This window comes from Cataglyphis hispanica, chromosome 1 (genome assembly GCF_021464435.1).
Source record: "Cataglyphis hispanica isolate Lineage 1 chromosome 1, ULB_Chis1_1.0, whole genome shotgun sequence".
In the NCBI taxonomy this organism is placed as follows: Eukaryota; Metazoa; Arthropoda; class Insecta; order Hymenoptera; family Formicidae; genus Cataglyphis; species Cataglyphis hispanica.
Window position 1 is genome coordinate 3,544,031 of NC_065954.1, and position 20,480 is coordinate 3,564,510.

General features: G+C 41.7%; 1 protein-coding gene across 5 annotated transcripts in view; it reads left to right on the forward strand.

Moving 5' to 3' along the window:
• LOC126852706 (probable serine/threonine-protein kinase dyrk2) overlaps positions 1 to 20,480 on the forward strand; it is a 142,953-nt gene that overhangs the window by 92,165 nt on the left and 30,308 nt on the right. For 4 of the 5 annotated variants that reach the window (XM_050597770.1, XM_050597779.1, XM_050597761.1 and 1 more), the window contains one exon: positions 716 to 760. The exons of the other annotated variant lie outside the window; for it this stretch is intronic. In XM_050597770.1, coding sequence (XP_050453727.1) covers positions 716 to 760 — 45 coding nt within the window. The remainder of the gene's footprint in view (positions 1 to 715; positions 761 to 20,480) is intronic. 5 annotated transcript variants of the gene reach the window in all.

Here is a 20,480-nt window from a genome sequence, read left to right on the forward strand (position 1 = left end):
AAATTTAATACATGTGTTAAAAGCAGAGTTTGATAATTACCTGGATATTAATGTCTTCGCATAGTAGGACGTTTGGTGAAAGTACGTGTGTTTAAAGCATAGTAGAAATACGCTTATAATTAGCACCTTCTTTCCAATTTATCTGGTTAATTGCTTGCAAAAAAAAATGCAGTTTGAAAAGGGACATAAAGAAAGAGAAAAAGAGGAAAGAATATCCCTCGTGGAGTAGAGCTCTTATTGTTCTCTCGAGGAGCAGATAAATATTGATCGCTGAGGTTCTTTTGGTTTCACCCGGTATTGCTTTCGTACCGCGAAGTTGGTGTGGTGACTAATTCCCCGTAACAGGGCGACAAAGAGCGACGGATAGTCACAAAAGCTTAATAGACTTTATCAGCACGCCACAGAGTGCACTGACATATTGATGCAATTTATCAGTCGTTGCACTTTATTGGCGTCTTTATTAGCGCGATCCTTCGTTAGAATCGCTCGTCCGGTGCCTCCGAAAGCGATCTTAAATCGTGCGCATACCTGCTTGACATAAAACTCACATGTCAATCAAGATGAGAAACTCTCTGTTCGCGGAATTCAAATTTTCCATTTTATTCCGCTGCTTTAATTTTAATTCTAATGCCATTTGAAAGACAGATATTTCTTACAATAGTGCATGTGTAAAAAATTCACATAATGTAATTCTAATCCCCGTTTATTCTTGCAGGTGAGTAGGCGGTCCAAAGAACACGAGACACAAGATAAGGGAAGGGTGAGTTAATTTACGTTGTTGTTAGAAATCTTGTAGAGTTGAGCGGAAGAAATCCACATTGACAGCCGCAAAGTCGTGTTTCACCCACGTGGTAAGACTAATCGATCGAGACGACGTTAATAGATCTGTTCGATTAACATGCAAGTCGCATGTTACGTCGAACAGGAAGGGCCATTTAATAACGCAGTGGAGGACAACTCGCGTCCGCCATGTATCGAATATCCAGAAACGCGTATCTCGGATATTTCTGTGCGATGTATTTTTTTGTTTTTTTTACTTTCTTTAATTTGACGTCGGAGACCGACGAGGTGAAATATAACGTTGCTGGCGGCGCTTAAATATGTACGAGGAGAAACCGATTGTCGATACTGATGCATATACGTTATAATTTGATGAAATATAAATCTCCATATAAATCTCGTTGTATTATCGGGATTTATTGCGCGAGAGAGAAATCGCTCGTTCTAAAGTATGTGCGCTTTTATTGATAAGCATCCTTCGAGAATTCTTCAGTCCCCTTGGAGATCACTGTCGTGGGGTTATAGAGTAAGAAGCGGTTTTGAAATTATACAGTATCCCTCTTTCTTTTCTCCCGAGAAAATAATCAACGAGTTTTACTTTCGCGCTCCGTCGCTCGTTCCTTTTGCACATTGATTACTTTTCTAAATGTTCAACGACCATAAAACTTCTTACTCTGCGGGGACGGGGAAGTTAAACTCGCTAAAGTAATCAAACTTCAATTTTCAATACAAATAAGGTTATAGAAATCTAATAGCGAGTGAGAAATTATGATCGAAACGCAAAATATTGTCTAGATAAAATATATAGAAAATTATAACGGTTATATGCAAATTCGTGAAAATATCTATAATGTTAAAGAATACGAAATACGACAGACAGTCGCGAGATAGAAATGAGGGCGGGGAATGCTCGATCGAGAAACGCGATCCCCACGATGCATTAAAATTTATCAAGCGAAAGTGCAAAAAGCCGTGTCCTTAGGGCGTGTGTTCGGAGCTGGTGTATCAAAAGAGACTCGCCTCTATCAATTATGTAAGTAAGTAGGTCAGAAAAATGCACGGTCAATTTTGTCAGGCGGATTGTATACCAACAGTTTTAACGCCGTTGCACTTATTATTAGCATTCCTTCGACGAAAAAAAAACATCGCATGTTAATTTCATCGAGCCTCTCGCAGAATCGGCAAAGCAACCAGCCGATCGTATAGTTTGCAATCGCACAGAATTTCCGCGAAAATCTCCCGCGCGGACGCGAATGTGAATTCCGGCGTGCTATTAAATCACGAGACGGACTTTCTCCGTATATGAGGGAAGATGAAACGTTAATCTTGACCGCGAGCATTCAGATGTCTCGAAATTTTCCAAGAGCACCGATCGACAAGTCCGTAAATATTCTTGGAAGCCGTGTTTATTCAGTTGCGCTTAAGCGCCGAGATAGCGGCTAGCGAGCGTCTCATTAAAACCATTTCGCCGAAGGTGTCTCGTTAGAGGCCGCGGCGATGACTCATCAGCGCACACTCGCTTCCTTACTTTCTCCATCTCTAATTGTCGCGACCGTCGAACAACGATGTGCGGTCAAATCTATTCAATTACGCAGGTAATCGTGCGTGTGTCGTTGATTTCGTTTTAAAATACGACGCGTGCCACTTTCGTAGATGTAGGCTAAATGAGGTGATTTGGAATTAGAATAAAGAGAGATAATATGAAAAATATACGTTACTATCATTCTTAAAATGCGCGGTCATTAGAGCTATTTTTTTGTCCCACATATTAATATGTCGAGTTAATTGCGCGACGCTGTTAAATATTTCGAAAATGGAACGTGTCAGTGAACGTATGCAACGTGAGTGGAATATACGAGAATAAGCAGTACTCATCGCGTTATCTTAACATCGTTAATTAATGAGAGTTAATGGCGCCGTGATCCCCAGGCACTTACACCTGGAGTATGGAAACAGGTCGCCGGGAATAATGTCGCGATTTTGTTAATCTCGCGAATGTAAATTAATTACTCGGGCAGACAAAGAGTCCGACTTAAGCTGAAAGGGAGTATAATTGTTGTGTCTCACGAGAACTCGTGAGGTGCGAGAGCAGACAATTAACGGGAATATTTTGAGACTCGGCTAGAAATTTCCCAGAATGTTGGAGGTGAGTATAATATTGAACTTTTATTAATATAGATTAATATAGATTTCGATCAATGTTTGAAATAGATAAATTGCCGGAAACTAATATTTCATCGATCAATCGGACAAAAATAAAAATGTAGCTTGGAAATATATGATTTTATTATTTAAAACTCGTATAAAAATTGCAAAAAAAAAAAAACATTGTTGGAAATTTTATTCTGGTTTGATTGCCTCCCTTCCGGGATTTCGTTGCGATTTTTCCTCACGTTCGCGCACGCTCGTCAACGACTTAACGAGAGCGTGGTGCGTTTTACAACTAACATAAGCCGCATACTGAATAGCAGGCCGCGCGCGCACTCGCCGCATTCGCTCGTATAAATCCTCTAACTGCGAATTTACGTTGATTAGACAGATGTATGTATGCGTCCAATGAGATTATGTAGAATACCTTGACGTGTAATGGAATTTACAAGCTGAGACTGACGCGCGATGCACCGACTTTACATGCCTGGCTTTGTTTATTGTCGCTATTCTATGGTTTCTCGATTATTTTCCACATGTTTTCGCGCAAAAGAAAGAAGAGAGAGAGAGAGAGAGAGAGAGAGCATTCACGCTGCGACGAATCCAAGGTCGATGATGAATCGCATTTTCTTGCCTCGTTCATTTTTACGACATGTAATAATGTAGTGCGTGTTTTCCGCGCGAATCGTTGAAGCAGAAAGAATAAGAGAAAAAAAAAAAAAGATTAGCCAATTACTCTGAGAACGAGCGAGATAAACCCTCGGCATGGGGTTAACGGCTTAAAAGTGTAGGTTGATAACAAGGCCGTTATGTTGGAACGTATCGACGATGAATTACGAACTGCTTTCGCACATAATAGGACGAAGTCCGCAAATCTCGTTGCATTACCACTAATATATACGCGACGCTGATGATGATGAACGTGGGCGTAGCGCAATGATTCGCGAATTCGATACACGTGGGCGTGCGCATGCGGATGCAAAATTAATCGTTCGCAAATGAAAGCGGCTCGCGTTTGGTTACAATCATATTCATCGAATTAAACAGAGTTCCGCTCGTGCGCTTCGACAACGCTCCTCGTTTGTCCGTCTGTCTGTTTAGCGCGCGCGTGCATGGCATGGATCGCTTTTGTGATTTAATCCCTTAAATAAATCAAATAAATGAGAGAATTATTTTTCCTTCTCATCGCGTATGATGGATTTCACCGCGATGCTAATTAACATTCATCTTCGCCCAAGCTGATTTTAAAGTGAATTTACACAAAGTCGTTGAAACATGTTGATAAGAAAGAGAGAACCTTTGAGAATCGACGCGATCCCCGGTTATTGGCTGCGCATGTATGTGTGTCTGTTTATCTATGTATATACAGAATAATCACAGTAGCGTTATCGAATTCGCGGGGAGAATGACTCTGGATTCTTTCTTCTCCGGTGGTCTTGCGCGGCTTGTCTCGTTTTGAGAACCTTCGCAAATCTCTCGAACGATCGCTAAACATGCTTACTTACATGTTTAAGCTCACTCGACGCGTATATGTACGCATGCATTTGTAAGCAGCAGGTCGTCACACTTCCGCGGCGTTTTTCCACCGCGAGAATTTTTTCGCAGACGAGACCTTCGACTACGCAACTTTTACCACGCGCGCAAAAAATATCGGAGTATATCTCGCGTATTTGTCGCGCTAAACGCGCGCAACGATGCACGCGCACACACACACGCATGTCGGGCAATAATGATAGTGCTTTTACACGCGACGTGGATTTAATAATAATAATCGTTACGATAAGAGGTCGCAGAGAAGTCTTCTCGCTAAGCACATAAAAAATAATCATGGTCAATCTGCGTATGTTTCGCAATCAATCGACTTTTCTCTCGTTCATTCGATGCGCGATGATGATAAATTATTTTTATTTTCACACACGACGAGATCGTACCATAAATTTATTCGGCTGCTTCCGACAAAATTAGGCTTTTCAAGGATAAGACGAGCCGTTGAACGCGGCTATTTTTACATCATGCGATTAATGTGGGCGCGGATTCACGTCGGCATCGGCGGCCTTTGTTGTGGTCGATACAGACTGCGAGGGACGTCGCTTTGATCAATCCCTTTATGACCAACAAGGTGTTAAATCCTTTCTGGGAACGCTCGGTGCGTTTATAAACTAAGTATATACCGTTTTGAGACGCGTTATCCGCGTGATATTGTCGTCGATTCATTCATAAAAGCATGCTTCCTCGAACACCCACGCCTCTCTCTTTTTCTCTCTCTCTCTTTCTGTCTCTCACCTCGTTGCCGTAGCAACGCGTATTATTTTCATTCATATACGTCGCGTCTTACGCGCACCGGAGATCTTTACGCACGTGAGTCATCCGCGACAGGTAGTAGTCAGTCGATCATTCATCGCCGTCGCAATCGCACGAGTACTTTCGCCGAGTGTGTATCGAGACGCGCGATATCAGTGGGATGCTGAGCTTGAACGATAAGGAGTGAAATGAAGTTGCACGAGTGGCAAGAGCGCGCTGAGACTTGGCTAGGTGTGGGAAAGGCGCGAGAGAGGTACTTTCAGGCAAGTATCTCGGAATTGTCGTTCAAATATAGGGCGGTATGAAATTAACACGCGCACAGCGGCCTGTCACCTATACGTCCCTTGATAACGAAAAGTTAGACGAAAGGTTGGAAAAGTTTTAAACTTTCTCTCTCTCTCTCTCTCCAGACGTATCTTATGAATGCTCTTACCGTTATCTCGCACGCTACGGAGATAATTTTGACGTAATGGCGAGACGGATGGACGGAGTGACGGGATCTGGCAGTCAGAGAGAAATGAAATTCGCGAGATTGAAAAAAAAAAGAATAAAATCCTGTTTAAAGAAAAGTGCGAAGGCTCGCGCGACAAAATGTAACGCGACAGGTAGGCTTTTAAAGGGGAAATTAAAATTCCGATATTCAGACAGGCTTTCTTAAATACTCGACCTACATTGAGTCGCATGAGTCATTTTCCTCGCTGACTGGATAGAATCGACGGCACCTAACGCACGATTACGCGCTGAGCAACGGACCACTCATGCTACAAGCTCTTAGTAATCGGCTCGCGGTATCTGCGGTTTTCTTTCTTCGTACGTATCCTAATGACGTCCGAGTCCGGGTCCTTGTCTTTTCACTCCGGCTACGATCGCGCGCTTATCTTACCAGGCAACCGATTAAAGGCAAATGACCGAGTACTTTTCCTTGCAACAATTCGTGTCCCCGCTCAGCGATTCCGACGTATGTTTATTCGCGTCGCTACAACTTTTTTTTCACGTTACAATTTCCATTAGTCTTTTTTTTTTTTTTTTGAACATCTGATATTTATGAGAAATATTTCCTTCTTTCATTTGTAATGTGAAGATATTAGCTTTTGAAATGTCTCGGTAATTTTGTCGCTTTTTTGTTGTAATTTAAATCATTTGAAAAGGAAACGTAGAAACATTTATCAGTATTTAGCTTTTGATAAAACGCTCGCGGTTTTTCCACAGTTTAATTATCAACGCCAAAGGAATGCAGCATCGCGAGTCTCGTACGGATTGTTAATAAAGCAGGAAGGAACGCGAGAATGTTGATGAACAATCTGCATTTTTATGCATTCACGTTTTGCGACTTCGTTTAAAGAATATTTTAAAGTAATCTGTTCTTTCCTTCAAATATCATGCATACGATTGGAGTTGCATGCAGAATGCGTGAGTAATATTAGATGAATAATCATTACAAACGTAACAGGTGTAAATAATAAGCTCTCTGTTCTCGTGAAAAAGAAAAATATTTTTCTTATTATTCTTTCTATAACAATCCAGATAATTGTTTCACCAAAGTTACCTGCTTTATGCTTCAATCGAGAGAATAAAAAAAGCATCAATCATATCACGTGAAAATTTACAAAGAAGCTACCTTATAGATTACAACTGACAGCTCTCGAACATGAGGCCGTTTCAGCCTTACGTTTTCTACACGGAGAACGAACGCAACATGAAATGGTGGGCTGGAAAGAAGGGTCGGGTGACAGAATGGGCCCGCAAGCGTTGCGCCCGTTGCGGCAATAATAACGAAATTCCAGTCATTATCTGTTTTCCTACGAACTCGCGGAAGCATGTAGTGTGCCTCGCGCCGAGCATTTCGCCTGCGGAAATGCATTTTTCAATAACAATAACAACAATGCAGAATTTTCCATTTTTGTCCGATTTTTTTCGACGATGAGAAAAGAATTTTGCGTCATTTCTTTTCCCGCGGAATTGACGCAACATCTCCGAGCCGAGCGGAAAATTGGCACTTGCGACGAGAGTAACACACAGGTGACACTTTTCTTGAGGTGATATTACGGCAACTCCGCCGACACAAGCAAGCATTTCACGACTCGAAACTGAAGGACGAATGTATTACTTACGTGTATACTTACGTTTATATAAATCTATAAAAATGTATTATAAAGCGTGAGAAGAATATTTTACGAGATGGAATACAAGACATGCATGCGGGGGGCGGGGGGCGGGAGGGGGGATCGACAATGTAAAATGGTATATGATATTGTTTTCTGAGAACGACTGTCACGCAAGTACGTGTATACTCTGCAACGTCCTCCAACTACATTTACAGTGCAATCTCGATTTTTACGAACCTCTCGACATGGCACGTTTGCCCGTTTACCGTCGCGATTATTATGGAATACGCTATCCGCTATTATTAAACAAAACGCACGTAGAGAGAGATATCGAGAGAGAGAGAGAGAGAGAGAGAATATTACCGTTCTTAAGAATATATCTCTCTCTTTCCCGCGGAATTACCAAGCTCACGTGAGCGAAATATAACTCCTTGGTATCCCGAGTATCTTCTGAGCGAATCTTCTGAGAAAATTAAACGCGACTCAACTTCATATCAATTTTCGGTTGGTTGCATGTTTCTAAAGTGTTTCGACGCGCGAGTAAATAGACAACGATAGATGTCCGTCCTGTCATAATGCATGATAATGCGATGTCAGAAAGAAGCAATACATGAGATATAAATAAATCAGGAGAGAAAGCGGCTCCTTTCCTCTTCTGGAACGCAGCTGAAATCGTCGGAAAGCGAGTAGAATGCGCCAGTTCTCTTTTTTTTTTTTCCTTCTAATCGTCGACTATGCTTGATAAACGGATCTCGACGGAGAGATGAAAATGATATGCACGAATCATCATTTCCGGATGAATGCATTCGTTTCATGCTTGATATGACAGATTTAAATATACGATTTATGATTTGCGCCGTTCTAAGCTTCTCTGTCGGTTTGTTTATTTCTTTTTTAATGACTAGCGCGCATGGAAAAATACGCAGCTATATTTTCCTCGTTAAAAAAATATTTTAAAAAAATGAATTCTCTTTACATATAAAATTACGAATCATTTTTGAAAACGTTTGCGGATATACAGAGTGGGCCCAAACTACAATCATTTCGATCTCATTTAAAAGATAATTTAACTTTCTCAACTTTTGTTTTTGTACTTTTTATTAAAAAACGCATATTTTTCCTCATATTTATAAAAATGTATAAAACAACCGTGATTTTATAAGTTTTTGGACGCTACCTTTTTAAACAATCATTTTTCGACCCGTGTTTATGAAACTTTTTGTTCAGAATTAAATTTCCTATAAAATCTCAAAGTCTGGCCGGAACATTTGGCTTACTCTGTATATTATTATCATCATTATGCGTTATGATTCGAAACAGAGATAATCCGCGGAGGGGGAAGGGAGGGATGCCAGGAAATTCCTGCTGACGCTTTATTGCCGCTATCGATTATGATAACGACGAGCTTCCTCGAAGGATTCGATTATCTGAATTCCGGAAAGATAGAAACGAAATACGGAAACGTAATCGGTCGACCGAGACGCGAGCAAGCAGGTATGCTTTATACCTGCATTCGACACGGTGAAGGATTTAGTGTTTCCGAATAAACACACACACACACCGGGACTAACGTTATTGAGTCAGCACGACTGTCCCTCTCGTTTTCGTGATGCGGTATAATTGGCGATGAATCACAACGCGCGCTTTTTTTTTTCTCTCTACATTACTCTAGGAGACGCGACTCCTGTTGCGTGCCTCTCGACACATTTGCATTGCCGTCCGTCTGTGGCGAATTAATTATTTAGTGCGTGAGTTGGATTTATCTCGACGCAGAATTTATTCCGCGAACCGAAGTTCGCTGTAATTTTTAGTTAGAATTTTACTTTCTATTATATTTTGGGAATATTGCTCAAGAGAATGAAAAATATACTTATGATAAAAAGAGAGAAAGAATATTATATAAAATATGATATTAGACCTAAAGAAATAAATGACGCATTTATCATCGATTTGTAATTCGAGCATATCGAGATAAAGAAAATCGCGAAACAGGATTATAGAAGTTCGCGAAAGGCGAGCACACTCATTCAAATTTCTGCTAATGAATCACCGGTGAGCCTGTCACATCGATAATTGCGCAGGTGAAATCGCTGCCACTTTGTCTAATCTCTATAGAGATTCATTCACGTGCAACGTTTCACTTTGTTTCGACAACGACGACGATGTCGATTGCGTCGCAAAAACGCACGCCCACCGCGGTTTTACAGGCCCTTTCGTAAAATCGGGTCAGACAGTTATCGCGTACACTTCAGCTATCTCTTCCTCCTCTCGTTTCTTCTTTACGACGGCATGACAAAGGCCCCGCGATCACGTGCACACGCCAGACACCCACGCGAGCGCACACCCTCGTAAATGCACCGTTTGCGCCGACATAATAGGGGCCCGCGGACTTCTATTGTCCACTTACGGTTAAAGTCTCGGCCGTTGCGGATGGAGGTGGAGACGGACTGACACGGGAGGAAGGTACTGGAGGAAGTCGCGTATGGTAAGACAGGGGATTGGGGCCCAATATCGCATTAAGACCGGACAACTAGCTGCATTTATATGCGGCGAATTTATATGCGATTTACGCTGACGATGGCGGCAGTCGATTTTGCCATGATGCCTCAGGATTCTAGACGGGCCCCGTTATGAACCGTTGCCATTACGTGACCGGGCAAACGTATTGGATACTCGTCTTGTCGACTTCGACGTCGCTGTTATTATTCACCTCGACACGTACCGCCTGCACGTGTTTTCCGCGTTTTTCAAAAAATGATTACGTGACATTAACGCTTAATTTAAATATTATTCTAGCACTTATGAAATAGTAATGATAATAACTTATTTGAATGTATCAGTATAGATGAAAAATTGGAAATAATTATACGATAGAAATGTATTTGTGTCAAAAGGCGAGGTAATAAACAGCTGTTTTGTTAAAAAACACATACTTTCGCTGAGATTTGTAAAAATGTATAAAATAACCATAATAACCATTAGAAATTTTTAGACGTTAACTTCTTAAGGAATTTTTCGACCCATATTTATACGAATTTTTTTGTCACAATTAAATTTCTTATAAAATTTCAAAATCTTATCGGAATGTTTGGACTCACCCTGTATATGATATGATCAGACAAAATGAGTAAATTGTGATAAAATATAATTGTCGGAAGAAAATAAAATTGATAAACAAATATATATATATATAAATATATATTACGATAAATATATTATAAATTATGCATAAAAACAACGTGATGCAACAACCGAGAATTAAAACTACATTGCGTAGCAAACTCAAGTAGCGAGAATTTACGAACTGCTTTAATTATCAACGGATGTCTAATTGGGAATCCCGAAAGACGCTAACTGAGGTGTCAATTTACTGGCTCTTGACCTCGAGGGTTAAAGGCCGAGGCAACGCACCTACTCGCGTAACCGGCAGTCGTGAAACATAAATGGAGCACGAAACCGAGATAAGAATCGCGAGACATGCGGTCGAAAAACTTTTACTCACCTGCTACTGCGCGGCGGCGACACGTAACGATGATCCGCGTCCTCACGCGATCAGGAAGTCTGCGGTTTTCGTTCCGTGCGACCGTCCCGGAGGATCTTAGACGCGGACATTACTTTGATAAGTTGATTCTGACCGCAGCATCAGCAGTAAGATTGCGATTTAGTTGTACATAAAGTGTCTCGGATTTCTCGCATTTGGTTTCATCTATATATTTCATCTGCAACTTCTTCCTCTATCTTTTCTTCTTTTTTTTAATTTTCATAAATATTTTTTTGTAAATATCTTAATCTTTATATATTTAGATTCAATAAATTTTATTATAATTATTACTATTGCATTTTTTCAAAACATTTTTATTTCTTTCGGAATAGAACAAAAGCGCTTTGCGAAAAAAACCATCTCGCGAGTATTTACGAGTGTTTTTCCTCATAATAAGCTACAAATTGAACGGAAGTGAGTCGCCGCGCAAATCCGCAATTTTCACTCGTCACTTTGCAGGGAGTAACGGCAGATAAGAGTGAAAGTAAAGCAAATGGCTTTTTGCTCGCGATGCAACCGGACGATTTATATACTTTATTGCACCGTGTACTTTTCGCGCATCAAGCTAATTAACGCAATGCATAAAGAGAGGATATCCCTTTTTCTCGATAGTTATAAATCACGTGGAGAGGGCACACGGTATACATAAATATACGCACACATATATATAGGAACGCTAAAAAGCCTTTCGCGCAATCGCCGATGATATCGATGCGCTTTTTATATTTACATTTCGTTCGATCGGATGATTTATGACCCTCAATATTTATAGCGCGCCTGTGATAGTCCGTCTTTATTTTGACGTGTTAAGCGCCGTCGTCTGTTGTCCCAAGTGTCGTAACTCACGTCGACTACTTTACATTATATTACGGTTTGTGAGATGTGATTCATTATACCTATCGTTATCACTCGTTTTTACAGAGAATTACACGAAACGGCGCCGATGTCTATTCCCGTACACAATGCACAATTTCCTTTGAAAAAAGCCTCATTATCCTGGCAGTTACACCCTTTCCCATTCATCGATTCAATTTTCTCTTGCGCCTACACGCGCATACAGCGGCGCGCGCGGACACTCACACATACGAGACACGCGTAGCAGCTGTTTCATACGCATAGTCCACCGACACGCGTGTGCGTGCGCTCTCGACGGTTGGCGATTGGCGACAGCCGGACGGTGGGGATAAGGAAAGGCGCGCGGGTGGGGACGACCACAATTCTCGCACACGGGGTATCGTGTGTGTTGTGTGAGTGAGTGAAAACCAGTCAGTCAGTCAGTCACTCGGTGAAGCGGCGGGTCGGACACGCCGCTGTAGCAGTCTCGTTTGCGGGTTCGCTCTTTATATTCGAGGAAAAAAAAAAAGACACGAAGATCTCGAATGGGTGCAGATCTTCCTCGTGCATTTATAAACTTCACTATCACTGCCCTTCACACACTGCCCTTCACACACTGCCCTTTACACACCGCCGGATCAATTTCGTGTCCGATTAATCGTTTCCTCGCGTAAGTAAAAAATATATATAATCTCGCCTCGTGAAATTTCATTTTGTCGCGGCATTGACGACGACATCTGCGCTCGCGATCTGTGTTCTAATGAACGTATCGGTCGGCTCCCGCGTATCAGTAGTGCGGTGATCGATAGTAATATATTTCGCGTGACAAGTGAGAAAAACAGCAGTAGCGAAGATGCCGAGTCAGACGACCACGATTCTGCTCAAGTGCTCTATGGTGGATGTGCCCGCGCTCAACCACGTGAAGCTCAAGTCTCTCTATGTAGTAAGTACGTGTGTATGTGCGCGCCCGCGTGTCTGTATGCGTTCGACAGACAGCCCAGGGGGGTGTAACGGTAGACGTCACGACGATGTCGTCGTTTCTGGTTGATCTTGCGATGCCACCGTGAGAAAGATGGTGTGCGTCGAAATTGCGTCTCTCTCTCGTGTACAGAGATCTTTGTTATTAAATCTCATAGAAAGAGCGTTGTAAACAAACACTCGTCGCTTCATTCTGAAAAGATAAATCACGATCGATTTATATTCGGTCTAATTGATTGAAGGATAATAAAGGATGATAATGAATGAGGATAGATTTGATATTAGTGCTCGGGAGAGATATATTTTATTCTCTCTAATTCTAATGACTAGCTCCGGATGTCATTGTCCGTATGTTAAAACACAGTTCCGCTGGCCGACTTCTTTTGTCTGTGCCGACTAAAAGTCGATCGAACGTAAACATCGAAGCTCTCTCGACCTCTGTTCGGTTTACGTGGATTTTTATTCACTCGTTGTTCACATGATTCTAAATACACAAGGTAAATGCGGGCAGAAACTTCCAAACGATCCATCTTACACATTCGAAACGCTTTATCATATTACGAATCTCGCAAAACTTCCCAGAAACGACGGTGGTATTTCATTTTCCATAATCACGCGCGTGCGCGTCTTCACGAGACGATCGGACGGGCGGTCAGTCGAAGAGAAAAAAAAAAAAAAGATGCACGCACGTACGCGTCTGCGGCGGCCCCGAGGGTATCGGCGGGTGAAATAAAAGGGGTGAATAAAAGGGAAGGTTTGACGTGTCTGGAGATGTTTGCGCCTCATTAACGTTAACCTCATTCGACGCGAATGCAGATGCATTTACAAGGCAGCAGAGCCAGTCGTCGGGTTCATCCAGTAGTCTCACGTTCGGCTCCTCTCGCGTGTACGCGAGTTCACGGACGATTTTCCTGATTTACTAAATTGCGAGAAAAAGAATTGAATTATCGAAGCGTAACATTTTTTTTTTTACGATACAATCGAGCTTCTTGCGAGAAAATATTTTGAGACAAGAAAATAGAATAGTCAGCAAAACAACTTTGGATTGTTTCTTTCTTCCTTAAGAGAGACTCTTGTTGTGAGAACCTCTTTTTATAATACTGTGGTGTAGCCTTCAATATGTATAAACGTGCCACTACTGCATTGCTGCACCAGCAGGGAGTGCAACGTGAGCGCAACGGGCTAATCACAACGCCGCTCGTCGTGCCGTGTATCTCGTATTGACAAACTGGACAATGGGCTCGCGTTGCGAGACGGGGAAAAATGCACCCGAGCATATTGTGCTCGTCAAAGCTACAAGATACAATATGCGGAAAGCGCGAAAGCTGTCAGTAACGAGCGTAATAGTCAGAAAATTCGTTTCGAGATACTATTACGTTTCATATTCATATTCAAATCATTCAAGGTTATCGCTCCAATTATCGACGAGCATTTACTGAACGATGATAGACATGTATATATAATATTTATATACATATATAACATAAAATCGCAAAATATAATACACGCAATCTGTTATATTCTGTGCGACACTGCGTATAACATTCGTTACTGAATACACGCATACTTTACTCGTGGAAATTAAAATAAAGTTATAAATTATATCTCGACGATACAGCTAACGATAATCTTGTTTGAAACACAAAATGTCCTCACAAAAATTCCTCTGTACTTTTGTCGACGCACTTAGATAGTGTATCATCTTTATCGTATCTAACGTGAAGCGGTTGCGAATTAATCTGTGACAATGTATTATTCGTTAGATGTGATTGATAGCGAGCGAGAGATAGAGAGAGAGAGAGAAAGAGAGACAGATAGAGAGATAGAAAGAGCAACGTGACTGCTCGGATGCGGCGAAGCTTAACGTTCGCTCTTCTCGTGTCGTTTATATTCTAAATATAAAAAGATGGGACCTTTCGAATACGGCAGGAGGGCGAAGCAACTGTGACAAGAGCATTCACAGAGACTCCGAGAAGATCGAAAAGTCAAACATGCATACCCTTCGAATAGACAAAGGCAGTAGAATCACGTCTGAAATCGATCGATAACATCCGGCTTGATTTTCCAGAATTCGACGCCAAGACTTGTCAAGTCGGATATCTTAATGCTTTTATTACGGAAGATGTAAAGTTGCGCAAATGTCAAACTTTTCCGAGATAACAAGAAGAGCCAACACGATAATCTAAAGATTAAAATAAATTCTAGAATAAGAGACAGAGATAGAGAGAGAGAGAGGACGCGCAACACTTTCTTAGAATTTGTTTAGCAAATCGCGATGTTGATACATGAAAGATAAATATTTGCATGCGCTTGTCGATATATCCCGCGACTTACCAGAAGCAGTTCAATTAAATTCACTTCAGATTAATTTTTCGATGAGGCAAAGAGATAACGTGAGATAGGATCTACATTTAAAGCGGTGAGAGTACAGTTAACCAAAACTTCTCACCAGCGCCGAAAGGGTCGGGGCACACGTGCGTGCACGTGTTTTTTAATGGGTGGGCATTGGAGATGCTGTATGCGTGGTGTCGAGTGTCTCCGACCTCATTTCCGGATAAAAAAAAAGGGAATAGATAAATAAATTGTCCGGCAAGAAAAATCGGGTGTCGCGATATCGTCGTGTTATCTCTTGGATAACGTCGTCGCGTTCGTGATACGCGATTATCGGCGATCTTATCACGATAACAATTGATTTCGAATGGATTATTGCGCGAAATTGGCGGTAAAGTTACACATCTGTTATTTTTCGTCTTTTACCGCGATATCTCCTTGCTTCGAGAAAATGAAAAGATGCGTTCTATGCGTGACAAATCTTGTTACTTAAAATCATCTCCGAGATAAGTAAGAACGGAATTAAATAACGGAGTGATATAGAGAGCTCAAATTATATATGTATATCGTCAAAATCATGATACTTTATACGTATTAAATATTGTAGAAATAATGTTATCAAGGTATTGATGTTACACACAGCAACTTTCTATTGCGAGAAACGCAGATTAAAGTTTCTTGCGCGATACAAACATTTTCGGACCACGCGTCGCCAGAATATAATACCGTTGCTTCCGAATATATATCCCCGCCGAGATGATTCGCCTCGGGATAGAAATTACATGCCTCGGAGCCATCCGGAGTATCGCTTTAATTCGATAACCTGTTTCCTTTTTATGCGTCGATTCCGCTCTTACGGCTGCTTCTCCGTGCCGGCATCGGTTGGTCTCATTTATCTTTTTTTTTTTCCACCACCCGATCTTATATGTGCGCGGTACCGAGTGACCAGGTCGGGCCCGTGGCCGTGAAAGTTTCTCTGTTTCACTCGGGTACGGGTATCACGGAGAGAGACGCGCAAGCGTCTTTCCGATGACAACCTCACCTCCCCCTCCCGATCATCCATGGGGTCCCGCTCGAGAAAAGGGAGAAATTTTCGAAAGCGATGACGAGTATTTTTTTTTTTATGGCGCGAATGTGGTCTCGTTATCTGAGCGAGTGAGCAAATCGAGTATCGCCTTTATTACATCACGGTGCATTATGATGCATAGGCAAAGTTAGCCAAGCGCGCTTCACGAATGACATTAAAATATATATATATATCGTTACAATACGATCATCAGAAATTGTATACAACACGAGATGCACAACTCGAGTTTGTATGCACTGAGCTCATTACAATATTGGTGATTCAACGATCTCGTCGAAATAATCTCCATCTTCCTTTTTTATTGTATAAAATAATTTGTCAATAAACATTTGACTCAAGCTCGCACAACAGACGTCTCTTGAGCACGACCCCTTTTTCTAATCTAGTGCGTGCACGTCGTCATCTTGCTTCATACTCCACGAGTTTTTTTTTTGTATTAGCTCTCTTTCTGTCTCTCTCTCTCTCTCTCCCTCTCCACTTCTCGCGTGTTTTTGCAGCCCTTTCAGGATACACTCCTCCTCCACTCCCTCGTCTTTGAGGCTAACGACGCGAGCTGGACCCCATTGTTGATCGATCCACGGTGAGAGGAGTTTCTAGGAGCAGAGAAGCGTCATTATATTGCCTTATGCACAATCGAGGAATGATTGACTCACGAGTAAATTGCAGAAAAATGATTGCATGGCTGACGCTCGCCATCTCGCTCTCGAGAGCACTAACATTATTATAGTGTTGTGGCGAGTATTACGTAGCACGATTCGCAGAATTTACCTTCGAGATTATAACCGAGTTTATTCTTTGACCATGGTAAAAGGAAAAAATGTAATTCCAAGATGTGCAAAAGATCGATGCCCAATATACTTGATGCGAGAGTAGTAAATATTTTATGCAACGAGAGAGAGAGAGAGAGAGCCCGCACGTGACGTTCCAAACATAAATATAATAACGCCGTAGTTTAATATAGAATACGATTCGCGAACATATTCACCGTTAGCCGGAAGCTGTATCTGATCTCGGATAGAGAAGGTTAATAAGTCACGCATGAAACTCCTTGATGATTTCTAAAGATATCGATAAACGAGCCCCGGTGATGGATAAAAATTCCTACTCAACTTTCTACGTCATATCTCGCGATTTTTAATAATCGCGTGCTCGTGAACTCGTACTCGGCTCGCGATCAGCTGATTCGTCACACGTTGAAAGTGCGTGAGAGCCGCGGAATGATGATTTTTTTTTGTTCGCGTAAATTAATGCCTCGGCACAGTCGTACCTCGCACCTTTAATGCAAACGCGCGTCGATTATCTTTCGCGTGCTTTTTTCTACTGTACAAGATAATCTTTTCACTTTCTATATTCACGAATATATCGAGATTTTAATAATACAACATCCTGAACGTTTTCTTACACCAATTTTACGCAATTTTAATGTTGACGAAAAGAAATATGCGTAATATCCGTACCTCTGTATATATCATCGTTCCATCGATTGTCACGAGTCAATCATCGTTTATCACGTTTCATTCATCAGCAGAGTCTTCAGTTTTTTTTTTCTTCTTCCGGCTCCGAACCGGATAGCGCGAATAGTTTCGTAAATAGGTCAACGATTAATTGTACGTCGCTAATGCCGAGAGCGGTTTCTCCGATCGATGATCAGCAACTAATTGGCGCTTGTGAAAACGTCCCAGCCGCGGTCGCGCACGTACGACGATTGGCAAACGTCCCGGTCGTGCAAGTGGATGCAAACGCGCAGAAGTAACTTTTCCTCGCTCTTGAGGAATTGAATTAACGCTTGCGAGAGTCCCGGTACGGAAATCGATTCCCCGTAACTTTGCGCCGTAACTCTTGAATCTCGAATTTCGAATCTCTCGATTTGCTTCGTTAAGACGAACACGATCTTTCCGATTCGCGAAATATTAATCGCATTCGCGAAGGGCTAACATTAATATTCGAGATGTAGACTTGATATTTATTGTACAATAACGTTTGTTTGACGCGAATGATATTAATTACGGAATTTCTTGGACGCGCTCGCTTTCACGAAATAAGTTACGCGACTATGCGCATTGTGATAGTATGCGCAATGTGTGCCTCTTAACATAATTAAGAAGCATACATTGCGATTGACATCGAGTGTGTTCGCCGCGCAGCGAAACAATTGGCAGTTGGCCTACATCTGAAAAGTTGCGATTGCTTACGCTCGTTTTTTTCACACGAATGTGCAACGTAACTTTCGCAGATTCCCGTTTTAAAGAAGCGAACGTTTCCACGAGGGATCGGTGTTCCAGATCGAAAGTAATCGCTTTAATCGATCGATTTATCTTTGTGCTGTAAGATTCACTACACTCGGTTCGAGCGTCCTTGACCTCGCGATTTTTGCCCGCGATCGATATCACGGCGCGAACGTCATTCGAGCGCGATTGTTTTGTGCGCGTGTGAAAAATTCTCCGGCTGACAATAAACTGACATCCATGGTTGAATTGAACCTCGCGCCTTTCTCGCGGATAAAAGCGAGCTGACAACGCCTCATAATTGGAAAGCTGCTTGTGGAAAGTTACTTAAAATTACTGTTTCGCTAACATTGTGTTGCTATAAAATTATATTGCTTTTTTTTTTTTTTTTCTTTTCTTTTTTTTTAATTATAGGTATGCCAATGTGAAAAGAGAATGAAAATATGCCAGTATAATTTCAACGATTTTAAAATGTAATTTCCCATGAAGCTGCAATTTTCGCGTGTCATACTTTTCGGAACGTTTTCGACACGCTGCAGATTGATGAAATTTATTTTTGCGCACGTATCTCGGTCACTTATGGCATTCACCTTGTGGACGGATGAGTTATCGAGTTCGATATGACCCCGGCATTATTCAGGATTGTGAAGATTTTAAAGATTCCGCAGCGAAATTGCCCGGCGATGTGAAAAAGCGATGGAAATTCCATTCCGTTAAATGTCGCAGCTCAAGAACTCGCGGATAATGCATTTCTGGCCTTGTGTTCGTCATCTCAATTGCGAGAGAACTATTATCGAGATTATTCCAAGAGTACCTTGCGGAAGAATCCAATGTTATATTACAAATTCTATCAGGATAAATATCATTGTCGATTATTACGATTTTTTTATTACAAAGTATTATATACACAAGCGTCGCTAAGTATCTTTATTTATCTATACAATATTCACCAAGTTAAAATTAACGTAAAGATAGGATGGAACACGAAAATTTTATTTTTCTGCGCGAGAACAGCGCGGGCAGCTGCAGCTGAGTCTAATCTTTGTGCTGCTGCAGGTTGGCAGGTGTCAGATACGAGATACATCTGCTAACCTGCACATGTTCGCGCGCATGTATGTGTATGTAGGTATATGGCGATTCCTACCTGTGCTGAATCGGGCGCGCCAGGTCGATGAAATGTCGACGAGCCGGTGTGTGCGACTGATCGACCAGCAAGTATGCAAGTTTTGGGAAGCAAATCTGTTCACCTGCTGCACCATATCGCTAGGTGTGTGCCCCGGGTTTGGTCTGCGTACAGCCAGGTGTCTCGAGAAAAATCGAAAGCCACGAAGCGGGGTTCGAGGTCCGAGATTATTAAGGTTTGCCCGCCGAGCGAGCATAATGATAGGGTACCGCTCTCTCCACTTGGATGAGAGTGTCCAACTTTATCGTATCTCTTTCTTTCTCTTTTCCTTCGCCCTTTCCCGTCGCCGTCGCTCTCGATGCTGTATTTGTGCGAACGAATTTTGCTGCTCGCCTCGCGACCGTGTCCTGCCCATGTTCGGTTTCGAAAATCATGGCCAACTGCTAATAATCAGTTCCTTTTGATCATAGAAATATCCTGCTTGCGACAGTTCTTTTTTTTTTTTTAGTCGAAGCATGCATCTTAAAAAGGTAGGTTTCTCAGTAAAATATAATTCTTTTATTCATCCGAGAGACGGCTATTATAAATTTTTATCCGGCTTTTGTATTCGCTGTTATTCATCTCTCACGTGTATCTAAAATAGGACATCTCGCATTTCCCAGGCGCTACGATACAACGCGGGATTCTAAATTTATCCCCTCTCGCTTATTTGTGTGCTTTTTATTCGTCACAAAGGAATCCTCAACGAGGTATCGAGTTTTGTGTCCTCGTCTCTCATGCCATGTCTCTATCAATAATACATTATATTGATAATCTAAATAGAACTAGCGAGTCCTGGTGCTTTTCACACACATCATTCAGTTACTGATATTCAACCTTCTTATATACAATATACTTTTCTCTTCTTCTTTTCTTCTCTGCACGCAATTTCCTTACGTTTTTTTTTTCTGCTTCCATATTCCATTCGGGACCTTCCATCGAGAGAAGCGAACCTGCTCCATTCACACTGCTCGATCCCTCTTTATAC